This window comes from Lepeophtheirus salmonis, chromosome 6, assembly GCF_016086655.4.
Source record: "Lepeophtheirus salmonis chromosome 6, UVic_Lsal_1.4, whole genome shotgun sequence".
In the NCBI taxonomy this organism is placed as follows: domain Eukaryota; kingdom Metazoa; phylum Arthropoda; class Copepoda; order Siphonostomatoida; family Caligidae; genus Lepeophtheirus; species Lepeophtheirus salmonis.
The window spans coordinates 20,556,990-20,582,078 of record NC_052136.2 but is presented as its reverse complement, the minus strand read 5'-3'; the positions used below and the strand labels follow the sequence as shown (position 1 = coordinate 20,582,078).

The window sequence follows — 25,089 nt, the reverse complement described above, 5'->3', positions numbered from 1 at the left end:
GATAATAGATTATTATTAAAACTATTGATTATATTTCTTGGCGATCCCCTGAGGGTGGAGTTAAGTTCATGTCGCCTGGTACTATGGACTGTGTCTTTTGGCTTTCAAAAGCGATATATAGTCTCAAGATATGGACAGTGATATTAGAATTCAAATCTACTCTAAAGGAAGAACGAGGATTAGGAGAACGAGATTACGAGAAAGAGGTACTTTCATAGTAAGATTATGTATCAAAACTTAAGTCAATGCCTCTCAGTCCCCCAATTCTCCTTTGAAAGATCTAATGAAGTTGTTAATCGAATATCCTTCAATTAATAGAAAAAGTTACAAATCGGCCTCTTGAAAATTTTCTAAACATTTATAGTATTTGTGGAAGAATTATTTCAACTCACTTTCTTCAATGATAGAGTAAATTTAACTACAAAAAAAAAAATGATTAGCTTTCTCGAAGTTAAGCACAAGAGGACAAAAAACTTAAACAATGATTTTATACATAAAAATATTTAATACTTTGTCACAAAGAAGTAAAACAAATTCAGAAAATTTTGGAGCTGTCTGCTGGTTCTTAGAAGTTGTCCCAGCACTTTGGAATGGTAGGGAAGACTAAATGGAGGCATTCGAAAAGATTGATTTGCTCCACATATGCAATGATATTGCTGAAAGAGGAATGACAATCATCACAGAATATAGTGAGTTAATAACAAATGACGATTCACAACTTCAATGGCTTCTACAAGTCATGGAAGACCATCGAAGGATCTACCCCAACACCAATAAGAAAATACTTACCAAAAGTCATTAGCATTTGTCTAAAACTTACAATAAGAAATTATTTATATCTATGATATTATAAAAAAAATTTTAATGTACTAATTTGAAAATAAATTTACATTAAGTATTTATTCATTTATTTCAGATATTATCAAAAAAAATAAGTCAAAATGATATTTTTTGTAGGTACCATCTACGACTATGGTTACTTAGATTTTTATTACTGGTTTTATGTGTTAAAATTTTAAAATTAAAATTTAAAATGGTCAATTTCCGAGAAAAAGGTCAATAAGGCCATGGCTATTAAAAATTAGAAATTTTTTACTGAATTTAATATGATTTAAACGTAAACGTAAATTTTCAAGTTTATTAGTCAAACATTAGGGGTTTAATATGCTAAAGAAATCAAAAAAGGGTCATGAGCTAAATTTCAATCAATTTCAATTGACGTTATTTTGAACATATAAATATTATTTTTGTTGAAATAATAATAAAATATATTTATTTTAAATTTAGTAAGCTCTATTTATTGTTTTACAAAAAATCTTTAATCTGAAGTATATGGCAGTACTTCATTTTTTCTTTACAAATGAAAACTTTCAGAACTTTAGGGCCGTTCAGTTACCTCTAAATATTTTTCAAAACTTTTCTTAAAGGTTTTTGTACAAATAGAAACGATTTTTCAACCGAAGCCGTTTACTTTTCTAAAAAAGTTGATTTTCTTGTCACTCTGTTGTACAAGTTATTATTTATGTACAAGTTGTAACTTGTATAGATAGATTGAAAATGTTAATAATTTTTACACCTCATTGTATTTTAATTACAATATAATTTATTTTAATTGCCAACTATTAACTGATAGTTAACACTATTTTGATCAGTAAAATTAATTATTTATTAAATATGCTACAAAATACTTCAGTTAGTAATTTTCATCAAATAGCCAAATGTGACATCATTAGTCATTACGAACCGCAGTACAACCTTCACAGTTTGGTACAATATAATTGTAAAATGTTTTTAATGGATTTAATGTAGTTTTTTAAGTTTTTTCTGTATTTTATTCTTTAATAATATCTTTTCTGTACAAATATAGTCATAACTTCTATACAAAATTGAGGCTGATATATAATATAAACGGTTTATATACTACTATTATTCATGAATTTATAACTTTTTTTTGCAAAATGATTAGCTGGTCTACATTTTCCAATAATAAACAAAACCAATTAGCAGACACAATATCAGCAGCTCTCGAAAAAAATGATTTTGCTTGATACATATGTTCCTGTATTTGTGAGGTATCGTCAAGATAACTTGGAAACGTTGGGAAGTTTATTTAAATTATCCCTCCAATATAAAAGGATCCCTTACTATCTAAATATATTAACTTAAAAAAAAAAACCAAACTTTTATAATATGAAAATATTTAATATGTGATTATATATGTATATACATACCAAACCGTAGGTAAAAACGTACTGAACCATAAGGGTCGTACTGAACCCAAACGCGGTATAACCCAATACCATGCCAGTCCTAATACTTAGGATAAGCACTTGTACTGTTTGCTTCAATGGATGATGAAGAGGAATTTGTATGTAGCTATTTTGTAATTAGATTGCTGATGAAAGTAACGATAAAAGTTATTATTATTACTTAAGTGCTTGATAGTAGTTACTAATAGAACTACTCAATCCATTCTAATATTATGAATAAATTATATTTGGAATAGCTTAAATGATTAAACATTAATAGCTGAAAAAGAGGAAAGATCTTATTATAGTGTGTATTTAAAGAAAATGTCGAGAAGCGACAATTTTGTAAGAGTTACCTTAGAAAAGTTAAGCCAAGCCTCACCTAATGAATTAAAATAATTTTATGTATAACGACCTATTTCCAAAATTCAAGGATAAAATATTACAAAGATTATACTATAATTTCAACAAAAATGAGCACGGGGAGCATTGTCGGTTTTTAGGGGTGTTAATGAAAAAAATTTAGGAACAAGATATAATTAACTTTTTTTTTAATTATATACATTTTGGATCTTTTTTTAACACTTAGAAAAGTTTATTTTTGTTCTCTGTAAAATTTATTATTATGATAAGTCCATTTTTGTCAAACAAAACCAGATATTTCAAGATTTAACCAAAATATAAATGCACCTTTGACAGTAGAATTTGTCACTCCAAAGTTTTAGAGCAGGAATGTATTGATAATAAATTTTCAAAAAAAGAAATTACTTATGAGCAGAGTATAATTGGTATGTGTGTTTTCTATCTCAGAAAATTTTGGGATATTTTTATGACCAAAGTCAATGGTTTAGCCACTCAATCCCTTTTTAGCTCTTATGACTCTTTTGTATGTATAAACAGTTTATGTATAGAACATTAGTGCAGGATGTCTAGTTGTGGTAAAAATATATTTTACTGAAAGTCCAAGTCGAGTCTCAAGTATTTGCTGTTAAGCCAAATACTTTGAATAATTTTATCAAGCAACTTTGAGTCCTCAAATTTAATGATTTAAAATTCTAATATATATTTCATAGTGATAATGTTTTTTTCGAGTTTAGTATAAAATAGCAGTCGAGTCCAAGTTGAGTTGTGCGTCTTAACTATCAAGTCCAAGTCAGGTCGACTCAGTCTTTGATTGTGAGATCAAGTCTAGATGCTAGAAATCTTCGAAATATGGACTCAAGTTCAACTCGAGCTGCAAGTTCCAAGTCAAAATATCTAATAATATCTCTAAAAAATCATAAATTATACTTTTTAAATGATTCTACAGGGATGACTTTGTTGCTGTGACCCAATTACAATTATTCCTGATTGAGGTAATAATTTATAGGTATATACCTATAAATTATTACCTCATAATATAATAAATTATATTATGCAGTAAGTAACTATGTTAGGGTGAGGCTTGTAATCAAAAATTTCGTATATTTTGACAGATAATGCTTGAACTTTTTTTGGTACTATGTATGAACCTAATCAACATATATATGTTCAATTTAATTGAATTATATTTATATTCACCTAAAGCACAAAACCAATGAAATTATAAAAAAAGTGACCAAAAATATAAAAACTACATTTTCGGGTTTTTGAATGTGTCTTACATTATTTTTTAAATTAAGATACAATTATTTAAAAATATTTATAACATATTTTACGAAAATTTACAGTTTATTAGGAAAAATAGGGTGAAAGTTTCAAAATTTGTCAATATTCATGCATGTACTTCATTCGCTGTGCACAATCTTATAATAATAATATATCAATCTTTTTAACTTTATTTATTCACTATATTAAGGCAGGATTTCCAATTTTTATCTCCAATAGAAAAAAAAATTAAATTAAATTGATTAGAAAATGATTGGAAACCTTCAAAAAACCAAACTTGTGCTTTTTATGGTTTTTCCAAAATTTCATAGGCATTGTGCTCAACTCAAATATTTAACTGAAATTGTATATATATGTTCAGTGTGTTAATCAGTTGCATTTTCTAGCTCGTGGGTGTGTTTTTTTTATATTTTTAAATTTACAAACTGAAGATGGAATTTCTTTTCTAAAGGGCTTTTCATTATTATTTAATGCATGAGGAGTTAACTTCCATTTCCACTCCACCCAACATAGAAACTATCATTTATATATACTAAACTGAATTGAAACTTTACATGTGCTCATAAAAAATGGAAAATAACCTTTCAGAGCAGAATTGATGATTGATAGAGGAATAATTCTTGCAAATGTCCTCATTTGTTTCCTTTTCCCTCTTGACCTTTTTCATAGCTACTTATAACTGATCTAATGAAACGTCACGACTGCTAATCTGCTCTCCTCCAAAACAATCTTTAAATTGTCAAGGTGATGATTTTCGATTAATTTTTTAAGGCATATCCAAAATGCTACCGATTAGTATCACTAGTTATGCGTGAAAGTCCTTGTTAGCCTTGGAGTAGAATTGAGGATCGACATCAAAGTAATTCATGCCTATGTCTTTGTTGATTTCTTTTTCCCTCCTCCCCCTCGTCACAGCTGCTTGTTGTTGATCTTATGAAACGTCATGACAGCTAATCTGCTCTTCTCCGAATTATTCATCAAATTATCAATATTAAAATCATGATTTTCTTTTGGGTTTCTTCTTTTAAAACATGCCTAAAAAAGATTAGCATCACTACAACTGTGAATTAGGTCCATGAATAGTATAAAGAAAAAGGTTATGCTTATATGGATAAAGTCGGGCAATCAGCTTCACCCTAGTGTATAGTTCAATCAATGGTTTTATATCCACGTATGTATAATGTATTGTAGGTATATTGTGCAGTGAAAAAAAAGAAGAGAGCAAATTATTGATTAGATCTAACCATGTGGCTCTCTTCCCTTGACTAATTATGTACAAGAGACCAGATCCTCCCCCCCCCCTCATTCACTCAACATACATAAAATATTTATGAAACAAAATCATAAAAATTTCATGGAATTTTAGGATTACGCTTGGTTGGTTGGTGGTTCCCTTGAATTGAACGGCACCTAATCCATATCCCTTACTTCCACCGTAGGATTATGGATTAAAGAGAGTTTCTAAATAAACGTGCCCCTATCTATTGAATGTTATGTATTCTTTTAAATACATGGAATGTTAAAGCAAGTTGAATTGAATCAGAAATGGCTCAAATGGTTATAGGACCCATTCGTTGTACACTTATTATCTCTTCCTTTTTGCTTTCATTTTGCATCAACATTTTGAATTATATTTTATATTATTGTATGTGTGTTTCGAGTCGACGCCTTCGAAGAATGAAGGCCACACCTGCGGTCCCCCCTCCCCTACTTTTTGTTGTTGTATATTATGTATGTATTAGGAAGGGAAATACACATATTAATGTACTTTATTGGTTTTCTGTGAACATACATACATAGACACAAGACATATACAACATTTATATGTACGCATATAAGGAAAGAACCAGCAAGAAAGACCACCATTGAAGAAGGGAACAGCAATCATAATTTGAAGTGAGAATTCGTTTTGAATGAAAAGGAAGAAGGGAAGAGAGGGGTACACAGAAGGAAATCCTCTTTTAAGAGGGGTTGAGATTTTCTCTTTCTTTCCATTTAGTGTAGGTGTTATTCCCCACCCCCTTCCCACTTGAACTGGCAAACCACGCAAGAGCTATGTTCTATAATCTTGTTGTGTTTAATTAATTGTATTTGTTTCAAAATAGTTTGAAGTGGGTAAAATGAGTATGTAATTTCATTTGAATTTTTATTATTTTGTTAAATGACATATTTTAATCCATCTGGACTCGCATACTTTGTGTATCAATCATTTTGATTTCCAAAAAAGAAAATACGTAGTTTATCTGTTTTAGGGGTGCGTTAATGTTCATCAGTGGAATGTTAGTACATTTTGATACTTTATAGACCTTTTTTTTTTATTATTTTTTTCTTCTGAGGGGGGGGGGATTTTTGGTCATGTCATAATTATTTGGATTATTTAATAGTCAAAATTCAACTGTTTGTTCCTAACAAAAACCAAACATTTAAGGAATTGATAAAAGGTCCCCAGTGAACCTTGACTCGATGTAAAAAAAGGACATGTCTGGGGAAAGAGGACGGTTGGTCACCTTAGTATTTAGTCTTTCATGACACTAACTAATGGAGCTATCTACAGACTTGGGAGGAAAGTTGATCAAAAAGTGTTTTTTTTTTTTTTAAATAAAATTGATCTTGGAATAAAGTATATAGTTCATTCGATAACAAAAATTTACAATTTCTTGAGTATCTTTGATTGAATGTAATTTTTAAGGAGGATGAGATAACGGCAATGTAACATAACTATTAAGCTAGGATAAAAATATAAAAAATGACCACCTATCTAACCATCATTGGTGTCTAAAGGATACAATTTGATAAGTAAAAAATACCTTTATTGACTTAATTACCAGTTATAAATGAACATAATTTATTTCTTCTTCTGTATGTATCACTTTATATAATCGGTATAAAATTAACAATATCGTGAACACAAAGTTCATTTTTAAGTAATAGGAGACAAGAAAAATGATAAAACCATCAAAGCCATAATATGGTACAGAGATCCTGAGCCTTATAAAGGATAATTCATGGTCAATACCAGGGGTTACTAATTCTATGCCGTAAGGAGCCTGATCGCCCGTTGGGTTCTTCTTAGTCGCTCGCTAGATTGTTCTAAAATTATTGTATGCTTTTGATTTCTGGATTAGTTTATACAAACTTTTGGGGATCTTAAAGTAACCCTCAGTTTGAAAAAGGTTGGCGAACCCTGGTCTATAATATCGGTTGCAACTCTCTCTATTTATTTATTTACAATTTTGTGGAGTCTGACTATGTATGTATATATATTAACATTCCTTTTGAACAGAATTGTTTTCTACATGGACCCTTTCCTCTTAATTATAACAAATTATTATATTATTTAAGGTGCCATAAGAGAGGACATTTCATGAACTTATACGAGACACTCAGATAAGGAAATAAATGGCCTGGGAAGATGGGGCATTTACTCACCTTATATTAATGTAATGCTACTTGATTCCCGAGGTCCACGTGAACCACGGTTGAGAGATACTGCTTCAGACAATAACGACCTGACAATTATTTAGTACTCAAATCACAGAAATGGCGGTCGAATCTCAGCTTATTCAACTTCTTATATTGTGTAACTTTCAACTATTGATAGGTTAAAATTTGTGTGGCCATAGTTTTATTTCGGAAGAAGAGGACACGTGGCCGGATCCGTGTGGTTATTCTAGAGGGGAGAGTGTTAATCTATTTTTTTATTTTTTTTTATTTTGTTTTAAACAATTTTTTTTGGTAATGTTTAAAAAAAAGATTTACTTTTCTTTAAATATATAAAAAGAGGACATAAACACGAGGGGTGTTTAATTTTTTTAAATATGTTTTTGGTTTGCAAATGTCTAATACATATAGAACGGATACACATAATGAATATTTTTTATCAATCCATTTGACTCTTATTAAATAAATAATGAAAATACGTTAGTTTTTAAAGAGTTCCCTTATTTGGTTAGTGAAGAATACATTTTCTGTCTACATGTATGTAACTCTCCTCTTTCACACCCTTAATTCGTCATTCAAATAACAAACAATTTACATACATTTATCGATCCCACAAATTTTGTTTGAATCACATACATAATATATTTTTTGACGCATGTTATTTTAAGGGATGTAAATGACTAAAAGTTTGCTGTATGGCATAAGTCAACAAGTTTGCAGTAAAAGAAGCGTCGTTCTACATGCTAATAGGAGATGTACTATGTGGGTCATTTCTAGTCTATGTATAATTTCTAGTCTATTTACATCAGTATGTATAACACTAATTATAATGCTTTCATTCTACAAAATAAGGGGAGAGTGAGGATAGATGGAGCACTTTTCACTCCTTGGCATATTACTCAGCTCCTAAAAGTGATATTGAGGTTTGTTTTTTTTACCTTTAAAGTACAAAACAATATGCAACTTTTGGTAACAATTTCAGCTAATATAACTTTAGCTGTAATATCAATTCTAATATTCACTATTTTTTTAACAGCGTTGTGGTGCAGTTGTGATGATTGATAACTAATTGTAGAAAGCAATAATATTTATCGGTTTAATCCAATCAAAATTAAATCTAAGTAATAATTTACTTTTTAAAAATTATCTAATAACAATTAAACATATATATAATTATTTAGTACAATATAATTACAATTTTATCTCCGTTATTTTTTATCACGAGGTTGCGTTATTCAACCAAGCGATAGCTGGAACAAAAATAAACAAGTTTTTTTTTATCTCATGTCTTTAAGTCTAAAAATGTCGAAGCAACAACAAAAAAGGCAACTCATGTGCAATCTCCTCCTCGCCTGCATCAGTGCCGAGATGGCTACAAAAACCGTTGGTATCTCCATTAGGATGCCAATTATATCACTTTTGTGCAAAATTACTAAATTGAGAGTTCAAATGCGTTCTTTTTGAGAAAAAAAATACAATTCACAAAGTTTAAATAATTTCTATGAACAATTACAGGTAGCTCAACGGCCCTAAAGTTTTCAAATTTTACATATTTTTGGAAAAATAAACGTGATTTTATTTTAATGTCAACCGTATACTACACATTTCAGCTTATTAGTAAAATTAACAAATTTAATTAAGGTAAACTTCTATCAAAAGTGTGTTATAAATATTTTAGAAATATCCTTTTTTATGAGTCTCAATGAACGATAAAAATATTTAAATGAAATGCAGGATTTTTGCCTATCTGTCTGTTCATCTGCATATCACAGCCTATGAGCGGCTATAGATATCTACAAAAATTTGCAAATACGTTTTTTCCTTAAATTAACAAAAAAAAAAAAAAAAAAAAAAAAAATCACAATTTTGTTAACTTTTAATGAGGAAAAACATCTAATTGTGTCTAATAAAAAAATATTGCTATCAAAATTTAGTAGGTGCTAATTTGATCAAAAAAGGACCTCTGAAGTCATTTATAGTAAGAATATATATAAAAGTTTGGATCAATGCATTTACGGACTCAGACACTCCTAGAACGACCTTAATTTAATGAAATAATGATTAAATACACTATTAATTATCATATTTCCTAATCAACATCATGCAAAAACCTTCAAGGTACTTGTCTGAGGAATTTGTAGGAGTCGCATTTTTTGATGAACGAGAAAATTTGTCATCCAAAGGCGGATGCTGAGCTCTTTAAAAGTAAATAATAGAGAGCATCAACAGTTATATGAAAAAGATGTTCATAGAAATTTAGAAGACTTTGTCAGATAAATTTTATGATAATTATTGAGCTTAATTATTTTTTAGTAAAAAGTAGGATTTTAGATAAATAAAAAGTCTTTCAAAAGCCATTAAATAGTTTTAGGTTATTGGGATAAATAGTGCTGGGTCAATCCTTATTTAGGATTGAAGACTGCAGTGCCGCCCAGTTCACTCTTGATCCGGTCCAGTTCAAGTCTAAAAAATTATAAAGTTCGATCCTTGATGACATTGCTCAACATTATTCCTTCTTTTTTTCAAATCCTTTCTAGTACGGACTGTCTTAAGGATCGGTCCTATGACTGGAATAAGGACTGACACAACACTAGGGATTAATTGCTATAAAAAAATGAAAAATAAAATATTGATGGGCGCAATTTTTTGTTTTCTATGTATAAGATACTATCTCAAATGGCTTTTGAAGTTTTTTCAAAGTAAAAAAGTGCATATTTTGATCAATTACTGTATATAGCTTATATTACATTTGTTGTTGACGTATAAACATGAAAGACATGAGGTGATTATAGATTTTTTATTATTATCTCTGATTTTCTTGGGCGGAACTTCATCAAAAGGCACATTTGAATTTGAACTATGTCCACCCAACTTCGAGGCCGATATGCAACATTTAAATATTCATCAGGTTGGGTCAAACTAATTTATATTTCTTATTTGTTTTTCTTCAAAACGAACAGATTTGGACTATACCCTCAACATTTCGAAACAAACAAATTTAATTTATTTATAATACTGTAGATATTTCTAATCATTTTTTCTATTACTACATGAGTATGAATCGCATTAGAACATATACAAAATATAACAATTTATGTGGGTACTCTATACACAGGCTTGATGAGATGAACAGGCAAATTAAGAACCACAAAAAAAAAAAAGAATAAAAAAAAGAAAAGAGAAAGATAGCTTGCAGCTGCTTCCCATTGCTCCGTTCCTCATTACAATTATCATTATTATAAAATAAGTATGTATAGACCCTACTTAATTCACACCATCAAGACCACATCATCCACACTTTAAAGAGAACATTCGTGATGCATCCTTTATCGTAGGACTGGGGAGGGGGATTCCTTCCTCCTTTTTTCTTCTATCCTTCATCTTCTTTCACGTCCTATTTTTATGGTCAAGGGGAGAAAACTGTTTTATTTTTATGTCAACAAAGGCCCATTAGCAACAATTTTCACTGACGTCATTAATTGCAAATTAAATCAAAGGGTCGTCATTTTAGAGACATAGTTGTTGATATATAACAAAAGCAAATTGCTAAAAATCACAAGCAAACTTAATTTAGTAGCTCTAAAATTGAAAAAAACAACCAAAAGTGTTGTGGTTTTAATCTTATAACATATTTAATGGCATAATATGCCAAAAGTGACATCATTTTAAAGGCTAGGCTATTTATATACAAAAGGAAGAAATTGCCCAAAAGTATCAAGGAAATTTCCTTTAATGGCTTTGAAATTGGAAAAATCAACACATTTATAGTATAGAAGAAATGGTTTTCATTATAAAAGACTTGCTTGTGTATATCCACTAGATGACTAATTCTCAGAATGATTAAGTCACCTGGAAACACTCTATATTGTCCACTTGAAGCAACTGATGTTGTAGATGATCGTCCTTAATTATTTTTAGTGATATAGATATACATACATATTGAGTACTACAATAACTTTGTATCATTGATATGTATTTGTTAAATATGTCTAAGAAAAGTATTTTAAATGGGATATAAATCCAGAAAAAGATGTTCATAATTGGGTTTTTAAAGAGCGTTCCTTCATTCTGTTACATAATACTTATGAGTAATGCATACATATAAATATATATTATAGTGATGTGTGAAATTTTTGTTGACAAAAAAAAAGTTAGTGCATGTATGATGTAAAGATGCTTTTCTCCATCTTGAAAGAGCACACGGAGAATGAACGAGAGAAAGAGGCCCCCGTCCGAGAACAGAGTGCCTTTTTTGTGTGAGTGTATGTATTAACTACAAGCCAAAGAAAAAGGAAAGGAATCCGTCCCCTCACGCGCTAAGCGTGCGGGCTCGGAAAAGGGTATTTTCCCCTTCATAAGAATTTACAACAATTTTTCGCCAAACTCCCGTTTTCACCCTCTTTCAGTCAAGCTGTGAACCAAGTGTTGTACGAGTCTGTCCCTCTTCTGTGTGACGACTTTTAAATCAAGAAAGAAAGAGAGAGTGTGGTTAATATCAAGTGCTATTAAATATTCGTTTTTTTGTTTTATTATTTGATAAAAGTGATGAGTAGTGGTAATTAATTATAATTAATTAATTGTAATCATCTCAGTATTCAAACAAAACATTCGATAATCCCAAGTGACATTTCACCCATTTTAAATTTCATCTTATAAGTTACCTACATAAACTATATAACCGTGATGGAGATCCTTTTTTGGGTAGTTTCTTTCGCTCTATCTCTCAGTTCCTTGAATTCCGTTTCTTCCCTCGGCACGACTCAGAATTTAAATATTTCCATCTACACCCCCTGTCTGGATGATGAAGAATGTAACAAAGAGGGCTGGTCCTGCTTTCAGTACTTTTGTTACCCCTGGTCTGAAAAGGCAGACGCTCCAAGCCCAAAGCACTTTGAACCCTGTCGAAGAAGTAAGGATTGCCCTGTAGGTGAGAAGGGGGAAAAAGGAGAATGCTACAGACATCATAGTCGGAGAAGGGTCACCTCAGGGATTTGCTTGGACGACGTGGCTGAATGCTACTCCCATGATGAATGTGGCTCAAGAAAGTGTTGCAATGGTAACTGCTGTGATGGTGCCTATTTTGAGGCCCTTAAAGCATTCCCGTGCACCACGAACGATGGATGTAAAGTAAGTCCCTCCTATTATCCACACCCATTTTCATCATGTATTTTAATTGAATTTGGCGGGAAGGCATTTACATAATATGTATATGTGCTCATATTTAAATGTGTGAATGGGGGTGTCATATTCTATAATAGGATGATTCCATGAAGTGATTTGTATACAATTTTCTATTTATACATGATGTTTTTTCTCCTTCTTTAATTTGTGCTAGGATTTATTACTTGGAGAGCTTTGTTGTGTGAATATCATGGGTGCATTGGCATTCGAAACATCTACACCCAACTGGAACAAAGTCTGCTGTGACAACAACCTTGGGAGCCCAATAGTACAAATCCCTCAGGATATTTCTGACGAGGACCTTCAAAAAATTGATCATCAGATCTCAAGAATGGGAGTTCTTAAAGAAGTAAGTTTAGATGTGTTTAGAGGTCTTTCAGAAAATGTACAAATATTCTAACTCATTTTTTTATGTCTCTCTCTCCTTATTTTTTACAGTCCATTTGCAAAGGACAAGAGTATGATTTTATGGAGATGCTTCCTTCCTGTGGTAATTTCACAACCACTACAACAACGACCACGACGACACCTCCAACACCTAAAACCACACAGCCAAAAGTTCAGCAATCTCAGACTCAAACGTCTGATGCATCACAGCTAGTTTCTATTCTGTCAAATCTCTTTGCTTTGTGTTCTCTTGGAGTGCTCCTAGCATAGGTTCATTTAGATAGACTTGAGTGATATACTATACATCAAAAAATTAATTATTTTCTTTTGCTACGGCAAAATATTTCTTCAATGAAGATGATTGCTAAAAAAGTGTTTATCGGAAGAGAAAAATGAGAGGAAGAAAGGCCCTGTTTGCAAAAAAAAAGTTAAAAGAAGAAAGTGGGCCTTAGGCCATATAATAATTTAAATAAGTGTTTATTTTTTGGTATTTTCTAGTCAAGAAAAGTCATCTACACAGAAAATGCTTTTTGTTATTATGTTTTTTTTTGTTTCTATTAAGACAAATTATTTGAAAAATGAATCAAATACAATTATTGATGTTTTGTTCTTTTTTCTTCAAGTAACCAAAAAGTACAAGAGTTTTTTGAATAATCAATGTATCTGTACTTTTTTATAATAACATATTTTAAATAAATCCGTCTTCTTTTGAAAAAAAAAATCATTAAAAAAAAATTCGGTACAATTTTGTGACACCATAATTTTTCCTTGCTTATGTAACGAATGCTATTAGCTTTATGTTCCATATATTTTATTTATAAAAAAACTATACATTTACAAAACCATTTTGGTTGGTTTTCTTATCTATGGAGTAAAAAACTGTAATAATTAGATTAATAATTTAATTAATACCGATACTTTTCTGTAATTACTATAAAATACATACATATGTTATGACAAATTCTACCATATAAAACATACAATTTATATTTTTTCTTTAATAGATAACGTATTCTTATTATAAGTTAATTTGAGAAATAAAATACTAAATTGTTTCTTTTTTATAACAAAAAATCCATTTTTGATATTCTTTAAAAATTATTGAACCAAAAAAACAAAAAAAAAAAAAAACAAATGGTATATGACAAATAGGAAATTTCCTCTAAACTTATTTTAAGTCATTAAAGAATTAGAATCTATGTAAAGGAAATAATCGATATATTTATTTTTTTTCAAATGACGACGGTTTCTCCCTCCGGAAATGAAGATTTATAGATATTATAAGAGTATAAAATATAATGTACTCTTGTTATTGTAAATTGCCTGTACATATTATTATTAAAAAATAGAAATAACACAATTTTTTTAAATAACTTTTAAAAAAAACTAAAAAACCAGGTCCATTCAAATTAATAATCATATAATTTTATTTTTTCATGTCATAAATGCCTATGACAGAAGACACCGTTTTCAACAATCATTCGCTTGTGTAACAATTATAAATAGGTCGGTGTAATTTTCTTTTTCCTTCAAAAATCATATTTTTTATTCAATTTTAAAACATACTATGGGCATGTTTGATCTGCCTATATAGCCGAATTTGTTTTTGTTTTTATTATCCTTCATCCTTTCATATATTATCAATAGTAACATAAAAATATTTTGTATATACAATATTTTATCCCGTGTAAGTCATTTTGACGTCATTCATATATTTAAGAGGCCCAAAGGACATTAAATAACTTTTTAAAAAGAAGTGCATTAAATAAAGCCTCTCTTGTGACATTTTCCTTTTTTGTGAGGTAATGAGGTAATTGTGTTAGAATGACAGACTGTATTCTTTCCTTGGAAATATCTTCTTCTTCCATTTTGTCCTTATATGGGCGCCCAGGAACTTTTTAGTAAGTTCAGGAAATGTTGGTCTTATAAATGACAAATGGTGCATGTTAAAAATCAACTTAAATAGAAAAATAAAATTTAATATAAATAAAGATAAAAACCTCTTCTTCCTTAAGCAAAGTTGTTTTTTGTTTTGGCGGGGGAAATCAAAATATTGTCATCTGGCTAATTTTGTATTAACCTTTATGAAAAATAGTCTCAAGGGTATGGGGTTACATCCCTGTTATCATCAAATTGGTGGCATTAGTGTTAATACCAATAGATTAAGTTTCCCTTGACCACAAACACAACTACAATGAGCCACACACCAAATAAAATAAGATATTATTTGGTATTTATTTTTATCTTTGAAAAGGAATCTTTCTGATGATGGACGAGAGGGGTTGTACTTGTATGTAGTTTATAGTAGAGCGTGACGAACGTCCCTTCTCCCTACATCCCACAGATGTATGTATGTATCTCAAAACAAAGGGAATCGCAAACCGGAAACACTAATAACAATATTCTATATATATAAATATATATACAGAAAATACATGGAACTATTCAAATATAATCAAATAATGAATCAGATGTTGATGGTTTTGATTAATAAAAATGAAACATCTGATGATTCTATCAACACACCTTGTGTTATTGTGAATATTTATATGGGATTTCCCGGTACATATTACATATTGAGGTACATATTTATTTGTGTTGGGCTTCGGTTTGAAAAACATAGACTTGTATAAGATTGTTTTAATTTTAACTAATTCCATCTGGACAGGTCTTGTAATAAATTTAAGACTATAAAGAAAATCCGTTTTGATTCTGTTCTAAAAGAAAAAAAGAAGAATATTTTTGTCTACAAATTTTGGTCTATGATCTAAATTTTTTTCCACAGTTTAAATTACAATCGGTCTACGGAAAACAATTTTATGTACAATCTTTTTTATAATGTAAATTTTGCTCAACAATTTCTAATTTTGGTCCACAGTTTGAGAAACAATATGCAGCGAAATATCGGTCCAGATCGGTCAACCTACAAACAAAACCACACCAAAAGAAATAAAAAGTTGGTTTAGCACTAAGTTTTTGCATAAATATTTAGGTATATTGTCATTAGTCATTAGGTAATAGGTAATCAAAAGTGACGTTTTACTATACAATTAATTGTTGCAAGGAAAGAATCATTACATAGGTCGAGTAACATTTTATTATTTCCATAGAATTTAAGTTGTGAATAATTATATAAATTTTTTGAAGGATGACCTGTTATAGTATGTTTTCAATGACGTCACATATTGTATATCGTGATGATAAATTATCTGAAAAAAATGAAAAATCATTATCGCAAATTTTGTCAAACGATAGTCGAATAATTTAGAGTAAAAATTTCGAGCTAATGTTTTTCATTATATTTTTACTCCTTTTGATATTTTTTTATTGACATTTTTAAAGAAAAGAGCATTTATTAACATTTTTTTAAATTCAATCATTCGAGGTATTAAATACCGTATCCTGGGAACGAATATAATATATTTATAAAGATGGGTATTCGAATATTCTTTATTTTATGAACATAAATATATTTGCATCATAAGCCTAGAGGTCAGTTAAAATATCTATTGAATAATATGCAAAAATTTCTAAAAATCTTGGAGAAACTTTATCAAATGGCTTAAAAAAGGAATAAAAATACTGATATTCTACCTGTATTGTTCCCAAAGAAATATATTTATCTTGTAGTTAAAGTGAAGGGTACTGAATATCACTATCAATTGTAAGGATTTCTACAATTAATATGGTTTTGGATTGGTTAATTATGGCAATTAATAGTAAAAAAATATCTTATCCTTGCAAATGTAAATGTTATTTATTATCTACACTCCGTAACTAAGATTATAAATATAGTGACATATTTTAATACAAATAAGGGCTAAAAATATAATAAAACTAGACGTTAGAGACATATAATTTTGATAACCAGTAAAGGGCTTTTATTTGTCAACCTCATTTTTACATTTATAATTTTCCTTAATCTTTATAAAAAAGGTTTTTTGCTTATAAAATTTGGTTGTTTATGTCCCAAAAGGACTAACATAAACACCATTGACGTCATATGAAAACGCTCTACTATTAAAAGTTAATTTTTTTTTTCGTTAGATCCTTTCAAATTACCTCATTTATTCTTCATTTTGCAATTATGACGACTTTTTCTTATTATAGTCTAATAATAATAAGATCATGACCGTATTGAAATATGAATGACTATAAAGGGCTTTGAATAGGGGGAATACTATTTTGATTAAAAAAAGAAGAAGAAAAAGCTTGATCCAATCAGCATCTGTATTCGAGGGGGTCAATATTTCAAAATTATTGAATTTACGAGGAAATTAAACTTTGATCCCTATTTTTTTTATCAGAAAGTTTTGATTTTGTCCTTCTATATAAGCACATTTACTAAATCTTCCAGTGGATTTTCAACGTGTGCTATTTGTACTACATAATACCGGACATTTAATGACTTTCTAAAAAGGTATTGGGTAAGATTAGTGTTAATTTTGTTGGCTACGAGTATGAGTAGACGTCAATAAATGTTTTTGGATGACCATAACGAGAGGAAGACGAAAGTATTTTTTTTAATGCTTGGTCTGACCAAAACAACTCTTATATTTTCTTAAAGAAAATAAACGATACTAAAAGTGAAGAAATCTAATAAAACAAAATCTCAGGAAACAAGACTGAATTAAAGAAGGATAGGATGTAAATTGATAACATATTCAAGTAAAAGGTTAATGGTTCCCTAAAGATACATGAAAGGAAATAATTATATAGTTCCTTTAATCCAAATCAAATCTTATGATGAAACACGAACCAAACTCTTTGTGATTTTGTATATTATTATAATTTTTTACCGTCGTTGATCGTTTTTTTTTTTTTGTTGCAAAACGAATAATTATATATTAGTCGTTATCAAACTTTAAATTATTTTAATGATCGATTGATTGTTTTTTACTTTTAAGTAAAACTTATTTTTAGCAAGGTTGCCCAAAGTAGCTCTAAACGGACTTAAAGAGATCAGTTTTTGATTAAAACTTGTTGTTTTATGAAAAAAAGATAACTTTTGTCGACATTTCCATACGTTTTTATGAATAAAGTCTGGTCAACCATTATTATTAGAGTGAAAAAAATGTGTCTCTCTTTAGTTAAAAAAAATTACAACTTTCAAGAATTTATAAAAAAGTCCATAAATAGAATGTTAAAAAGTCTATGGAAATATAGCATTAGTAAATCGTCACTAGATTTAACAAATCTTTTTATTTATTTCGAAGTGTTTCTTAAACGAAAGAGGAATTTACAACATTTAAGGGGGAATTGAGATCTTGCACAAGTCACCATCATTGTCCATAAGAAGATTTACTAATTTTTTTTACAAAAAATATCCATTGCAAATAATGGTTTTTTTTAAAAATATGTACTTTAAAAAAAAGAGTAATCAATTGACTATAATTAAAAAAGGTCATACACTTTTTGAGCAAAATTGAAGAGTCTTGATTGAGATTTTGAAATTGTGTAGTGGACATAAAAATGGCTATATTGACTTTTGACTGCACAAAAGTAGCACACAATCTTCCTATCAAGAAAATAGATTTATTTATGACTGGATTGAGTCAAAGTTGAGATAAAATCTAAATCTCAGCCCTTTTCCTGTTTGATTCAGCCTCTCTAAATAAATAGATAAATAAAGTAAGGAAGGGAGCCAAATAATGGGTTAACCTCTTGTGTGTATTCAATGTATTTTGTCCTTTCTTATCAAGCTTATCAAAACGGATATATGTATGTAACTCTGTAAATTAGATAATTTCCTTTCGAGTCATCTTTTTTATCTCTAATGAGAGGGGAAGTATATGTAAGGAATGGTCTTTTGATGCTTGCTACTGAGGAAGAAGAAAGTAAGGGGGCTTCTTACATTTAATCAACCCAAGTTCAATTTCCCTTTACTAACTATGTTCTTAGTAAGACTTCATGATAGCGAGAATGATAACACATTTTAATCATAGTAGGTACATACATATTAGTGTTGGCTTTCGGTTAATAAGTTCTAGACCGGTATGAGGCCATAATAATTTGCTCTTCAAGAAAGTTCAATTTAGATCCGTCATATAAAACATTCGTTCTATATTGGCCCCACAAAAAAAAAAAAAAATTCCGTCCAATCGAGTGTTGTTCAGTATACTTGTAGTACCAAAGTACTGACGTAATTAAAACTATACTATGCAAACTGATTTTAGAACTGGTTTTTGCATCATCATTACGTCATAAATGCATTGTCTTTGTGTGAAGGTAAATCTACAAATTTATGACCTCGAATATTATACTTTACAAAACAAATAAAAAATGTTTTTTTTTCAATCTTTGTAGCCTTACAAAATAGAAGCGCATAAACACTCCTTAAAACATATAAGTACGCAAAAGGTATGATTTTGGGTCATGAAATAAATTAAAAGAACATATGTTGACTAAAAAGTTTCATTATATTAACAATTCATAAGTATATGAAACATAAAATAATAGATAAACTTTTGCAAGTCAGTAAAATATTAGAAATCCCAAGGGAAAAAAGGAATGATGATTAAAAGAATGTATTACACAGTAATGTTAAAAATAAGTCATTAAGTATTTGTGAAGGCCTAATTTGAACACCAAAAGAGTACCCCATATTGTGCATCAATTTATTTTAATACAAAATATGTTAATTTCCACTCAATTATCCCATTAAAGTAAGCTACATTTGAAAAAGGATACAAGAATGATAAAATACTCAATAGAAAAAGTAGAAAATAATATTTCATGTAACAAACGAACATACTGCATACATATATTAAATTGGAGGAGAAGGAAGAGAGATCAAGAAACAAGCAGAAAGTTATTCGGATGAATTTTGACACTTTTTATTATTGCAGTTCTATGAAGGATCAAATAACTGGCCATGATCTACATTTTTCTAAAAGGTACTATTTCCAATATAAATGTGTTATTTTCCCAACTTATCCCAACAAAAAGGACATATATGAAGCCTTCACATAAAATGTTCATAGTAAAAAAGATTTAACGAATGAATTCAAAACTCATCAAATAATTGTGATTGCTCATGCTTCCTTAAAAAGGTGTTTTAGCAGACATGTTAAAGCACTTTATTAAGTAAATTGTCTTTTTTTACTTGTTCAATTTTCTGGACCTATCTAACGAAAAACAAATATTTTGCGAATCCCCAGTAAGAGTGTGTTAATTACTCTTAACAAACTTTTCGCTGAAGGCACAATGTGTCTTTCTGAAATGTGAGCATCCATATAATGACTTCATTGAAAGTTTAAAGTTTTTCAAATTTTTAGAACTTGTATAACGGTGATGAGGAATAAAATTGAACCAAAGAGTGAGACTGAAAAACTCAGTTCACTATTGGAAAATGTTTAAAATTTGTTCTGCAATCCGAGATTGGGCGGTCTTTGCCTAAATATCAGTCCAAATTATTAGACAAAAAATAATTTAAAACCGAACCGGGCGAAAAATTAGTCTTATATCGAGTCTCAATATTAGTGTACATATATTTTTATTTAGTATTTGGAATTATTTGTAACCTCTTTTTAGGACATACTTTCTAATGCTTTATAATATTTGATATATGTTGGTGTGAATTGAGAGCATGACCTTTTTTGTCATCAAAATATATACGAGTACATGTATATAAACAACAAAATATCTGTGGGAGCAATAAGTAGTGCAGTTTTTTTGCAAAAAAAAAAAAAAAAAAATCGCCATAAAAAGAAGCTCATTTGACATACAATTAAATATAATAAACAAAGGACGTTAGAGAACGTTTCAAATTTACGGTTAGCACGGCATTACATAACTAATACAAAAATTTACCCTGTGTTTTTTTTTCGGTTGTCAATGTTTTAGCTTCTTTTCAGAACGTTAAATATTTGAATTCGTATTAGATTTGTAAGTTTTTGAAGAATTAGAACAATTCTTGTCTACGATTAAATCATAATTCCATTGTAAAGACGAAGTGGCTAATTGCTATTAACTGATTTTGACTTTTATTTTTTATTTTTTGAGGAATGGTACAAGATTTAATAGATGCATTATTGTATGGTATTGTACCTTGCAACTTTTCTTCTAAAAAGATAGAAATAAATTGTCCAGAATATGTTGGTAGATAGTCAATTATTTATTTTGTGATTGAAATTGTTTGTAAATTAACAAAAGCTAATTTTTGTTCTACATAGCAATAATCAATGTCTAAAGATATAAAAAGTGTAAACATCCTTGCGATAAGTATATGATGATAACCCGCAGGATATTAGTGCTCTTATAAATTATCCTCCTTTTATAAACTATAGTGATCGCTTTCAACAAATATGATTTTCAAAGTCAAAATATTTTTTTACATCTCCCTAATCTCCTTATTTTATATTGAAACCTTTCCTACAGTAAGAACCACGAAAAAGGCCCAAAATCAGTCGGTAGTTGGCATCTTCTCTTCTTAACTATGGAACTATTATTCAATCATAGTTGTGAATGCTTCATAGTTTAACAGGAGCTATTACAAAATTCAACCAATTAATGTTTTGAGCTCTTATAGGGGGGAGAAGAAGTAGAAAAATCTACATCTGACCCAAAAAAATCATTGTAAGTTCTGTGGGAAAATGCCATGTTCTATGCAGAACACTACAATCAATAGTAGGACAGTCGACAGCTGAAAAATAAATGCTATCCCAATATAATATACTAGTGGGCAACAGCGTTTGTACATGAGATAAACTTTACCATTGTTACATATATAATCTCAGCTGTGACTTTTTTTTTATTCTATCCATCACTTATATGTCACCCCTCCTTGAAAATAATTTTAAGTTTCTTTATAGGTTTTTCTTACAATATGAAAATCTACTATATTAACATTCAAGATGATTAAAAAACAATTCATCACTCCATTCCTTCATTTGACATTATTCTTCAGAGATAAATGTACGTAAGACCATTTGAAAAAGACACTTTTTGGAATGGAAAAGATGAATGAGATCCTTAAGTGATTCTAACGTATAAATAATAAATTAGTAGACAGATTAGAGTTATTTGAAGAATCGGGGAAATTATTATAATGAATTAAATTACAGTATTAATTGATCAAAGTTAAAAGCAAACGCTTATATTTATACATACATACATATGAACATAAAAAAAATATATCTTCATATATTTTGTGACAAAAAAATGAGCCCTTAGAAACGATTTCCATACTCCGATGGAATAAAAAAACAAACACATAGAAATATATATTTTGCATCTCTCACCTTTCCTTCACTTTTAGAAAGAAAAAAGATTTGAAATTATTTTGTAGTTAGCCCATGTTGTCATACTTTCCAGCTGTTGGACTATATTTCATTTCATTGTAGGAAATGGTTTATAGCTTAACAAGAACTAATTCGAGTTCAACGATTCAAAGCATTCATATTATATAAAATAAGAATAGACAAATCGATAGCTGACAACAAAATGCATAGGGATGTAGTGGAAATTTAATTGTACACATTTTTTCGTTTGTTGGTTCACTCCTGAAAAATTTCCGCTCAGGTGCTCAATTGCTAGTTTATTTCCGTACATCCATTAACTTATAAATGTAATAAAAAAATGAAACGACGACCCCGTTATCGATTTTTGTCTAAACATAATTGGGTACAAAAATACTTATTCTTTCACTAAAATGTCCATTTTAATATTACGTAACATTGTGCAGTAGTTAGTTATAGAGTAATTCATGACACTCTCGGTGCCCTTAGAGGACAAAAATCTACATCCTTGTAGCCGATTAAATTTAGACAATAATTGACCATTGTTTTTCAATTTTGTTTTAACTGTGGTTCTGATATAAGATATGAATAAATGAATATTTTTCTCTCTTTTTTTCTCAATCTTAAAGCTGTGAAAAGAGAAACTTGGTCTTTATTAACAGTTCAAGTTTCTAACGTTGGTATTACCTTATTTTTATAATTTCAAATACAGTTTAAATTGATTAAGATAATCCTCTATTTTGTAGAATTAAATGTCTGATAGATACATACGTGTATAAATACAAGAGACGAAGCCCCACGAAGTTAATAAGTAATACGAGAGAACAAAATCATCACAGATAGCCACATAAGGAGAACAAGAAAAAGGAAATCACGTATTTATTCGACATTATGGATTTAATTTGTTCCCTAAATCCTTCGTACTCCCTCTTCTTCTTTGTAGTAATCTCCATATTTATTACCACTTTCGACATTCAGAAGCATCATTCCGCTGGCTCTTCTCCTTCCTTTTTTATTGAGGGGGGTGATTTAATTCAATGAAAAGGGGGAAGGGATTATGTAAGGAGCTTCGTCCCAAACAAACGGGATTAAAATCGAATATATTTATAGACATACATAATAATAAAAAGGGATTGTAGTCGAAAGGCGTTTGTATTTGCTCAAGGATCAGAATCAGGACAGAAAACAATATAAATTAAACTTTTAATCGGATAAATTAAAATAAGGAAAATGATTATATTAAAAAAAATCTCTGGTAGTTGAAATGAGACTCAATGAATTGAATATAATTTAATTCTAATTTATTTTTGTTAACTGGGTCAATTTAGAAATGTCCAAGTGGAAGAAAAGTTTTTAGCAAGCTCTTTATGAGATAATTCCATTATTTTTTCTATCTACTTCTTCTAAGAAAATAAGTTTTTTTTAAGATAGTTGAATTGTGTGTATTTAAGAAAAATGGATTTTGTTAAAATGAATGTATGAGTATGGAAGACGAAAATATAATGATGATGTTGGAATCATTTGTTTGCACTTTGTCTTAGAGATTTCCTTGTGTTTACATAAGGATGAAGTATATATACAGAAAAAAAAGAAGAACAAGGAAAGTGGAAGAAATTTTTTCGTTGTTTTATAATAATGTATTATATTATTGGTGCCTCTTCTATAGAAATAAGAAAGCTACCAAGTCCCCCTCCCCCCCCTTCCATCATTTTTACAAGTTTGTGTATTTGCTCAACAAGGAAAATACGTTTATTTAGTTCTTATTGCTATGTATTTATTAATTTATATATATCTCTAGGGTTGTAAATTGTAAGCATTTTATGTATGAAAAACAACATAAATGAAAATTCACATTCATAATGCTTGAGAGCAGAGCTATCATGGCGTTTCATATAACTAGCTGTGATGTGAAAGGAAATTAATAATGATAACAGCATTAGAAAAATTCGACAGGGTACCAATATTAACAACAAAAATGCTTAGCATTTACAGCCCTTTGTATGAGAATGAATGTATGTAGTATTGTCAATTAGTAAGGAATTGATTATAATAATGCTTCAAAACCTCCATCTCTTTATTTGCATATACTTATATTCAATTTTAAACCTATAACTCTCAATAGATTAATGGCTCCTCGGAATTTCCTGATTTTTTTGAAATTAGAATCCTTGTCAATTTCTCAAAACAAAAATGTTTTATTTATTTTAAATCGAAGATTTTTGTTTTTTTAATGAGTAACAACTTGACTGTTTTTGCTTGTACTTATAAAAAAGTCCTTCATATAACATCTCCAAAATAAGGATATAGCTGCTGTAGCACTGTTAAAAATATAAATAATTGAAAATATAAAATATATTGGTTATTAGCCAATTTATATCAACTATGGAATTATTACTCAATAGTTATAACTTTTGGGGATTGTTCTCAGCTTAATAAATGCTGACTCGTATCAACCAATCAATGCTCAAATTACTAAGAAAGGGTAAAGAAGTAGAAAAATAAGCAGCAGGCAACAAGATACAGTGTAATTTTCTTTATGTGAATGATGTAACACTCTGGGAGCAGTAAAAAAATCAAAAGCTAAAGAAAAACAAATAGGAGAAGTAGTTAATTTTTCGGGAAAAATCCTTGGGAAATATTAAAACTATCCCTATGAAATCCCTCAATCTATCTTCCTAAGAAAAAGAGAGAGAAATAGCCTCTAAATCAGTTGGTAGGAAGCTAATTCTTTCCAATTCTTGTTTGACATTTTTTTATTAAGTAGTAGTAATCTTTCTCAGTTTAACAATGACTAATTCTGGTTTAACCAATCACCGTTTAAAAAACTAATAAGATGCATGAGCATGAACCCACAGCTCACCAAAATACAGTGTCAGTTTTCATATTAGAGGAATAACACCGTGATATATGTAACTATCATAGAAAATAAATTATGTTAGTTAAAT

The 25,089-nt window shown here is 29.4% G+C and overlaps 1 protein-coding gene across 1 annotated transcript; it reads left to right on the top strand.

Moving 5' to 3' along the window:
* The first annotated feature begins 11,582 nt into the window (after positions 1-11,582).
* On the top strand, positions 11,583-13,881 carry LOC121120144 (uncharacterized). Its single transcript, XM_040714984.2, has 3 exons — positions 11,583-12,464; positions 12,673-12,867; positions 12,957-13,881. The coding sequence occupies exons 1-3, from the start codon at positions 12,021-12,023 to the stop codon at positions 13,173-13,175; spliced, it is 858 nt and encodes a 285-aa protein (XP_040570918.1). The 5' UTR covers positions 11,583-12,020; the 3' UTR covers positions 13,176-13,881.
* The last annotated feature ends 11,208 nt before the right edge of the window (positions 13,882-25,089 follow it).